The sequence below is a fragment of the Eulemur rufifrons genome, chromosome 19 (genome assembly GCF_041146395.1).
Source record: "Eulemur rufifrons isolate Redbay chromosome 19, OSU_ERuf_1, whole genome shotgun sequence".
Taxonomy (NCBI): domain Eukaryota; kingdom Metazoa; phylum Chordata; class Mammalia; order Primates; family Lemuridae; genus Eulemur; species Eulemur rufifrons.
In genome coordinates this window covers 64848992-64858442 of record NC_091001.1, presented here as the reverse complement: position 1 = coordinate 64858442, position 9451 = coordinate 64848992, and the positions used below count along the sequence as shown (strand labels likewise).

At 35.5% G+C, this 9451-nt stretch overlaps 1 protein-coding gene across 2 annotated transcripts in view; it reads right to left on the bottom strand.

Annotated features, from left to right (window-relative positions):
* Positions 1-4: 4 nt before the first annotated feature.
* RAB1A (RAB1A, member RAS oncogene family) overlaps positions 5-9451 on the bottom strand; it is a 33401-nt gene continuing 23954 nt past the window's right edge. The window contains exons 3-6 of one of the 2 annotated variants that reach the window (XM_069495121.1): positions 7192-7287; positions 4863-4958; positions 3474-3605; positions 9-3211 (exon numbers count right to left, since the gene is read on the bottom strand). In XM_069495121.1, coding sequence (XP_069351222.1) covers positions 3014-3211; positions 3474-3605; positions 4863-4958; positions 7192-7287 — 522 coding nt within the window. In that variant the 3' untranslated portion in view covers positions 9-3013. Of the gene's footprint in view, positions 3212-3473; positions 3606-4862; positions 4959-7191; positions 7288-9451 lie in introns of both variants that reach the window. The other variant, XM_069495122.1, reaches the window with a different exon arrangement.

Sequence of the window (9451 nt, the reverse complement as noted above, 5' to 3'; positions counted from 1 at the left end):
ACCTATTTACTAGTATTTGACAAGTATGAAAGTAAGTTTCAAATTAATATTAGCATAAAAATTGAAGAAAACTACAGAAAGTGGCCAATATTATACCAGTTGAATGCAAAATGTGACATTCTATTCCTATCAACTTAATTATAATCAGCTTCAATTAACAGGAATTTTCACAGAACATTTTATTTTCGAATACCCTGTTTCCCAAGAAAATGCTACCTTACCTAGAGATGATCTAAGATATTTTTGTTCAGTCTCTTTTAAAATGTGACTAAAGGGTACTATGAATCTGGCTGTGAATACCACTGAAGAATATCAGCGCAACTGTTAATTGTATTAGTCATGCTTTAAGAAGTTTAAGACCTCCTTTTAAAACTCAAGCTGAAACTGTTTCGGCCTAGTAAGATGCTGCCAGCAGCATTTCCATGAGCTAATATGGCTGGGTTAGATTCAAGTAGGATGGCTGGCTGGTGCACTGTGGTGCCACACTAGAATAAAAGTTCTTAGTAGCCCCTTAAAATTAATGGAATTTGAGTCCACGGGGAGGTGGCAGTACTAAAAGCTAGATCAGCAATTTCAAGACCTGGGTTCTTATAGAGCCATAGCTAAGCTTATCAGCAAATAGAAGATGATGTCAATACAGGGCTATCTTGAAGCTTAAGTGGGAACACAAAGTTTTGATGTAAGATATGCTGGAATGGCAACATACATGCTAAAGGAAATTTCAGTCCAAGGTCAAAGAACAGAAGTTACTGCTCAGATCAATAATGGCTATCATTCTGTAAGGATTTCTCAGGGCTCACAACTGCTTAGGTTTAGAATTACACTCTTTACTATGTAAGCTAATTAACAGCAGCCACTTATATTTAAAACGTGACAAGCGATAATTCCCTTTATTAAATGAACAGATTATTAAAGTCCGTAATCGCCTTGAAATGTTTGTACTTGAAAATGGGAATAGAAATGGTAATATATTTTTTTTAAAACTGCATTTATTGGCATATACATAAAAGCAAATTGTGAGGCATGCTAAAGTATGTTGTGCTAATTCCCAATCTTGACTGCCATGGGAGAAAGAACACTGTAGAATTTTCCAAACTAAGTCTGTAAATATGCTCACATCTTAAGTTCATATAATGTTTTCTGCTCACTTTCTAAGAATAAGCCTACAGTTTGGATTTCTGCTGTATAAAACTGAAGTGCACAGCATCACGTTGTCTAACATTTGTTTTGTATCATTTAACTACTTTAGAAAATAGTTTCTGAATTCTCTCCCCCTTTATGCTGTATTAAGGCCAAAAAACCCAAAACATCTAAAATATTAAAAAAAAGATCACCCAAGTAACTATTGGTAACTTCAGGAATTTGTTAGTTGCCTTATGTGAGGATAAATAGATCCAACAAGCACATCTATAATACAAAGTAAACTATGATTTTATTGTGAAATTCTCATAGATGGAAAATTAAATTGAATATTCTGTCCATTTCATTTTACAATAATCTTACCACTTATTTTTGTACCATGTATTTCAATTGCCTGTTTAGTGAAAAATAAAAAAAAATAATCTGTAATTTTTGGCTTGTTTTTAGCTTAAATTTTATCATTAAATTAAGGAAGCCACAATAAAACGTGTTGTCAGCAGCCACATCCCAAGCCCATGTGTGAAGACTATTTTGGCCACTACTTCAACCTAAGGAAACAATCTTTGACCTCCATCACCTTAAAATGCCAGATTTAGCAGATTAGTTCTTCCCGCAATAAAAACAAACCCTAGGATCTTGAAGGTCCTATTTAACAAAATTCTCACACATGCAAAATTTCACTGAAATAAATATTTTTCCCTCACTTATTCCTACCCAGCATTCATGTTTTGAGTTAAATTTTAGAGATATAATCTCCAAAATTAGGGCAATTAAATTTCCTGCTTTCTACTTCAATGCTTAACTCCTCCAACATAAATTATATAATTGTGGAGGACAAAACTGTTGACAACTGAAAGCATGGAAGAAACATTAGCACATATTAGTCTGATCGTTTGCTAATTAGAAAAGGTGCTGCTTTCCACCTCTACCACAGATGAATCATCGAAATGTTGATAAATGAAGCCATTTCAAATGGTTTGAGAAGGATCGGAGATAGCATATATTCTAAACTTGTTTTTTCCATACAATTTGAGCTCCCTGAACTGCTAGAGTTGGTTAAATCCCTACTCGGCACAGAAGCCTCCCTAGGTTGTTTACTGGGTATATTATCTAGAAAAGCAAATATTGGATACTGCTCTAAGATAGGTCTAGAATGCCTTGGTTGCACACACAAATGGCTGTTCTTAAATATAATGCAAGGCTCTATTTCCCTTTAACCATAAGAATTAAAACAATACTTATCACCATACAGTTGATATTACTTCCAATAAGTACAATATTTATTAAACATATCTTCAGTTGTTTTGTTACATAGTGTGCAACAAATTACAATATTCTGCAGCCACAAATTATATGCAGAGTATGAAGAAACTATTAATCAGATAGTGTAATCTTTCCATTTATAACTCTACAAGGAAGAACTAGCAAATCAGATCTTACATATAACATCTCACTAAACTTTATGCATGGAAAGTGACAGACACCAGTTGTGCTGTTTGATACAAAATGGCTGAACTTCATCTTCAGAAGACTAAACCCGACATCTAAACATGCCAATATAAACATCAAAACAAAATATATTCTAACCAACCACGGGAAACAGTCTGATATCAGGAAAGCAACAAAGATTACACACATTATTTTATAAACCAGCACACAAAGGTTTAAAACAGTTCTGAAAATGAAGTTAGCTGTCTTGAGTCAAGGGAATAAAAAAAAAGTCAGTATTGACCATTTACAATCTCTGACCTTTGTGGAGACGGTAAGAATCTGTTGTAGTGCAGCTACATACAGTACAATTCAGGCAATTTTGTTTTTTCACTTGGGTTCAGATTGCAAATTCATTGCTGTGAGAAAAGGACGGAGGCAAATTTTAGCAGCAACCTCCACCTGACTGCTTGACCGGAGTGCTCTGAATTTTAACATTGGACTTCTCTGCGCCACCAGCTGTTGCTCCAGGACCCATTCGCTTTTTAATCTCAGCTGCCATTGTCATGAAAGACTGTTCTACATTCGTTGCGTTCTTAGCACTGGTTTCCAAAAATGGAATTCCAAGGGAATCAGCAAATTCCTAAGAGAATAATAAAGGCACAATGAACATTGAAAAATCTTTTTCACTTAGTGTATTGCTACCATCTATAATGGAGATTGAGGAAGGACTAAATTCACAGGATCCAAACAGGCACTACACAAATTGTCACTGTCAAAGTATTCTAGTGCTGCACATATTTTTAAAAGTTATTGTGGTTGTGGCCATAGTATGACTCTACACCCATACATAATTAAAATTCAACACCTTCAAATTCAGTTTGAAAATCAAACTTTAAACATACCTTTGCTGTTGTGTAGTCTACTACTTTCTTTGTGGTGAGATCACATTTGTTCCCTACCAACAACTTGTTGACGTTTTCACTGGCATAACGATCTATTTCCTGCAGCCACTGTTTAACATTATTGAAGGACTCCTAAAAAGACAAACATTTTAAGTATAATAATACAGTTCTGGGCACAACTGCTCTACTGAAGCAAACGATAAAGAGAAGCATCCTTCTTGACCTAACAGATGAAAAAGAAGGACTAGTGAGACAACTCTAGATACAATACAACTGTAGTGCTAGGAAAGGAGTAAACTAATGTATTAAAATGACTACAAATATCTAATGAATGACAAACGAGAAATTGAAGGCTTGGCGATGAAAATACCTCACTTAAAATGGAAATATAGCTTAATATTAAACTACAACTCAGGCAAACCCAATTATTTTGAAAGATGCAATCTAAATGTACTATAAAACCTGGTTTTGAAATTAGAAAAAATTTTGGTTTATGAATAAGATGACCTATTAAATGTTATTACTAGAGTTGTTATTTAATAAAGGTACTTGTTTTCTTTACCACGTTCATATATAGTGGAGGAAAATTTTCAAATATTTCATGGTAATGACTAGAGACTTTTACAATTAGCATCATTTTTTCTCCTATTGGTATCACCCACCCAATGCTTCCAACGGCACTGAATCTAAATGTCTACATGTGTAAGTTACCTCCTAATTAGCTACGATTTCATAGCTGAGGTGAGAGGTAACATTTGCTACGAGAAAAATAAATTTCCATTTTCAAAGTTTACCTTTTATCCTTTTCTTTATAGAAAAAAAAGGGACCCTGAAATCAGCTGTTTCAGATCCAAAGAACAGTTAGTTTTACACTTGGACCACACTGTCCCAGTACTTCTCTACATCTCCCTGCCCTCTCTCACTGCTAATCTTCAGATACTCACTCTCCTACTAAAATCCTCCTATAGCTCATCCTATTTAAATCCTTTATTTCTGAACCATATCCTCCACAGGCAGAGACCTCTAATTCTATTTTTGGCAATTATGATAGGCAAATTCCTGTATCGCCAAGAACACAGTATAAACCAAAACAACCTGCAATTCCCTACAAATTCTTGCCTATATATGTTAGTGTCTTGGCTACATGATCAAAGTTATTTTGTTGATAATAAATACAACCAGAGTACCTTGAAAGCAAATATAAAACTAATTACTAATTTTCTATTACTAAAGGAAAATAAAACAAATGTTTTAACATGATTCCCATTTATATTTGGGGGTGGACAAAGTTTTCTGCCATAAAAATAATGAGGGCTTATAGGCAAATGAAATGAATCTGTTTAATAACTTCCTGCCTTGTCACTGAAACAATCTCTTCTTGGAACTTACCTGATCTGTCACATCATACACAACTATAATGCCATGGGCTCCTCTGTAATAACTGGAGGTGATTGTTCGAAATCTTTCTTGGCCCGCTGTGTCCCACTATTAGAAAACAATCAAGAAATCCAAACAATTCCATTAAAATAGCATTGGAGGAAAGTGCAGGAAGAAGGAAAATAGTTTAGGTTTCATAGTTATAGAGATCATCAGGATTTAACATGGAAACATTAGCCCTCAATGTTCACACTACTAAAATGCATCATAACTGTCAAATATCTAAAAGTCCAGAAAGAAGACAGTAACTACAATTAAGCTTGCAGTAATGATACCAAAATTATAAGCTCTTTGAGAGCAGGAACTACTCTCTCATACTGTTCACATTCCCTACAACCCTTAACACTGTGTTAGGGCAGTCAGTATGAATGCAGGGACAGGCTGACTTCATTAGGAAAGCTCCTGGCCTAAAGCCCCTTGAACACAGTACTCTTACACTTAAGACAAACTCACTTGCTAGTACATTTCACCATCACAGAAAGGACTAAAAGGACCTAATTTGGGTAACTACCAGTCAAGGCAACACTTCAGCCATTTCAGACAGGCATTATGTTAATCCTAGGGAAAACAAGGAAGATGATTCCAAATACTTTTAATAAAATTCATTTTAAGAGCAATTTACCACACTTCAACCATTTAGGCTCAGACACGAAAAACAAATGCTTACATTATTACATTAAAGTTCTAGGTTTAAGAAAAAACTAATTGTTAAAAATACCATGAAGCAACCTCAATTTTTAGATTTAAAAAGCCTTGGTTTTAAGAAAAGCAATGAGAATTTTTGTTAAAATAACTCCTAGCCAATGACCTCTTTAAAAAAAAAAAACTGTTTGTAGGCCTGCATCGTGGCTCACACCTATAAATCCCAGCACTTTGGAAGGATGAGGCAGGAGGAATGGGAGGATCATTTGAAGCCAGGAGTTCAAGACCAGCCTTGTCAACATAGCAAGATGCTCACCCATACGAAAAATTTAAAAAAAAAAATTAGCTGGGTGTGGTGGCGCACACCTGTAGTCCTAGCTACCCAGGAGGCTGAGGCAGGAAGACTGCTTGAGGCCAGGAGTTCGTTGGAGACCACATCTCCATAAAAAACAGGAAAATTAGCTAGGTGTGGTGGTGTGCACCTGTAGTCCCAGCTACTCGGGAGGCAGAGGCAGGAGGAGCACTTGAGCTCAGGAGTTTGAGGTTGCAGTGAGCTATGATAACACCACTGCATCCTTGCCTAAGCAACAGAATAAAACTGTTTCAAAAAAAAAAAAAAAAAAAAGATACAACTGAACTACTTCAATTGCCTATAGTTAACTGGGGGCCTAGGGATGCAAAGATGGATAAGGGGGATGGGATGGTGCAGGGACACAAAATAGTGAAGGTACAGAGCTATGAGTCATTTGGTTCTGCCAGTAACTGTAGGGAAGTTAGTAAATCTTTCAGCACCCATTTCTCGAGCAGTAAAATGAACATGTTAGAACAGCTAAGTTCCTTCCTCAAAAAATTCTGTTTCCACAGAGCTGGTACATACTACCTAATAAAAATACTTACAATAAGACTAAATATAATGAATACTTCCCTTCAACTAAGCCACAAAAGAACCTCTCCTAGGTTTTCTTTAATGTTCCCCAGTGCTCAGCACAGTAAAATACATATAAAAAACAGTCTATAATACTTTCACTGTAGGACAAAGTAAACTTGAACTTAAGACCTCCACTGGTAAAAAGAGACTTGGACCAAGTTTAACTTAAAACATGAATTTCTCTGCTTTATCAATAGAAAATTCAATGAGGAAAGCAATCTTAGAAAAATTATTTTTAATCTAAACAAATTTTTTTTTTTTTTTTGACACAGAGGTCCACCCTGTCCCCCTGGCTAGAATGGAGTGGCATTACTGTAGCTCACTGCAACTTCCAGTCCTGGGCACAAGCCGATCCTCTTGCTTCAGCCTCCTAAATAGCTGGGACTATAGGTGCACACCACCACTCTTAGCTAATTTTTCTACTTTTTGTAGAGACAGGGTTTCACTATGTCGCCCAGGTTGTTCTCAAACTCCTGGCCTCAACCAATCCTCCCACCTTGGCCTCCCAGAATGCTAGGATTACAGCCATTACAGGCCTCAGTGAGCCACTGCACCTGGCCCTAAACACTTCTTACTCTACCAATCTATCATAGGTGCATGATTCTTAAAATGCTTTATATTTGATTTTGTTAGCATATTAAATATACAAAACAAATAATAGATTCCAAATTTGCCAATTTCCAAAATTATTTCTAGCCAAAAATCACTTACTATTTGAAGCTTGATCGTTTTCCCATCTAACTCTATAGTTCTTATTTTGAAATCCACACCAATTGTGCTGATGTAGCTTTCTGTATACGTATCATCCTGAAGGGGAAAATAGTTAATGTTCAACAGAGTAAATTTTAAAATATAATGTTTAGTTTTATCTACAAAGTTTATAAACAAAGTTTATGAAGCATAACATGCTGAAAACAGCCACTACATCCTGCTTCAGTACTCAATAATTCATGTTCTGATTACAAAGCATTGACTACTTAACAGTAGTTTCTTCTTTCCTTAAAATCTTTTTCAACAGCCATTCTTTATTGTGTCTAAACATCTCTTGGCAAATTCTTTACATACATCATATAGAAAAAGGTGTTATAATTTCAATAATTATGAATGATTTTTCTAATTGTTAATCAGCAAAATTCTTACCCTCCACCCACCCAATTTATTCACCACAAAGCAACAATCATTTTACTCCACTTAGGGATTGTTTTAGAAGTTAATTTTATTTCCTAGTTACGAGTTTTAAAAATTGAGATATAATGCATATTAACATAGAACTCACCATTTTAAAGTGTACAATTCAGTGGTTCTTAGTATAGTCACAGGGTTGTGAACTATAACCAGAACATTTTCATCAACACAAAAAGAACCCAATAATCATTAGCGTCCACTCCCCATTTTCCCCCTCAGACTCTGGCAACACTAATCTACTTTCTGTCTCTATGGATGTGCCTATCCTGGACATTTCATATTAAGTGGAATCATACAATGCCTGGCTTCTTTCACTTAGCATAATGTTTTCAAGGTTCATCCACGTTGCAACATGTATCAATACTTTGTTCTTTTTTATAGCTGAATAATAACACAATGTACAAATATGACACATTTTTGTTTATCCATTCATAAGTTGATGGACATTTGATGTGGGTTTTGTTTCAACTTTTGGCTATTATGAATAATATTGCTATGAACATTTGTGCACAACTTTCCCTGTGAACATATGTTTCTTGTCAACTTTTTAACCCAATGTTAAACTTTTAAAATTATGCCTGTTTCTCTCAAGTATCTGTCATGACATTTTACTCAGAATGGAAATGAAACTTGTATTTTTCTTTAAGTTGTTTCTTGTAAAAAGATACATAAATGGAGAGACCAGACTATCATTATTTGAACTACAAAGCACTACCTAGGAAGTATTCTGCCAACAAAAATGGAATTAAATTTAATAATGCCTAATAAAAGAACTGTCAAACAGAACTTTCTGCAATCATAAGTTCCATAGGCTGTGCTAGCCAATATGGTAGCCACTAGCCTCATGTGGCTTATGAGATAAGAAACTTAATTTTTTGTTTCTTCAATTTTAATTAATTTACATTTGAAGAGCCATGTAGAGCTAGTGGCTACCATATGGACAGCACAGCTCTAGGCCTTCCTTCTATTACAGAAAGAGGGATAAAGGAATAAGTTTGTACCACAAGAAAGCAAAATGATAAATCTAGAATGTTGGGCAACCTACAAGACAAATGCCCCACCTTCTGCAAAAAGCCAATGACACAAAAAACGCACAAATAAAAAAGGGGAGGTATAAAACTCTAAGTTAAAGGACCGATAGTTTATGGCCATACCACCCCCCAAACACGCCCAATCTCGTCTAATCTTGGAAGCTAATCAGGGTTGGGGCTGTTTAGTACTTGGAGATGGCCTGGAAATACTGGGTGCTCTAGGCTTCAAAAAAAAAAAAAAAAAAAAAAAAGACTAAACAACAAAACAACCAAGTGGAATGTGTGGACTATATCTGGACCCTGATTTAAACCAAAAGCAAGAGAGCACTTCTGAGACAATCAGGAATTTATAAAATTTTTTAGGTTGACAATGGCACTGTCATAAGAAAATATTCAGTTTTTAGAAATGCCTACTGAAGTAGATAGGGAGGAAACATGTTTGAGATCTGCATTACAACACTCCAGCAAAAAGAAAGGAAAAAAAGGGTTACATGAAAATAGTATGAGTAAGTCTTGGTAACACTAAATCTAATTCATGCATTAAATTAAAACAAAAAAGATCTCTAAAGAAAACTGTAGGCCAGGCACAGTGGCTCACGTCTATAATCCCAGCACTCAGGGAGGCCAAGGTGGGAGATCACCAGGACTTTGAGACCAACTTGGGCAACAGAGCAAGACTCCTGTCTCTACAAAAAACAGAAAAATTAGCTGGGTGTGGTGATGTGTGCCTGTAGTCCCAGCTACTCAGAAGGCTG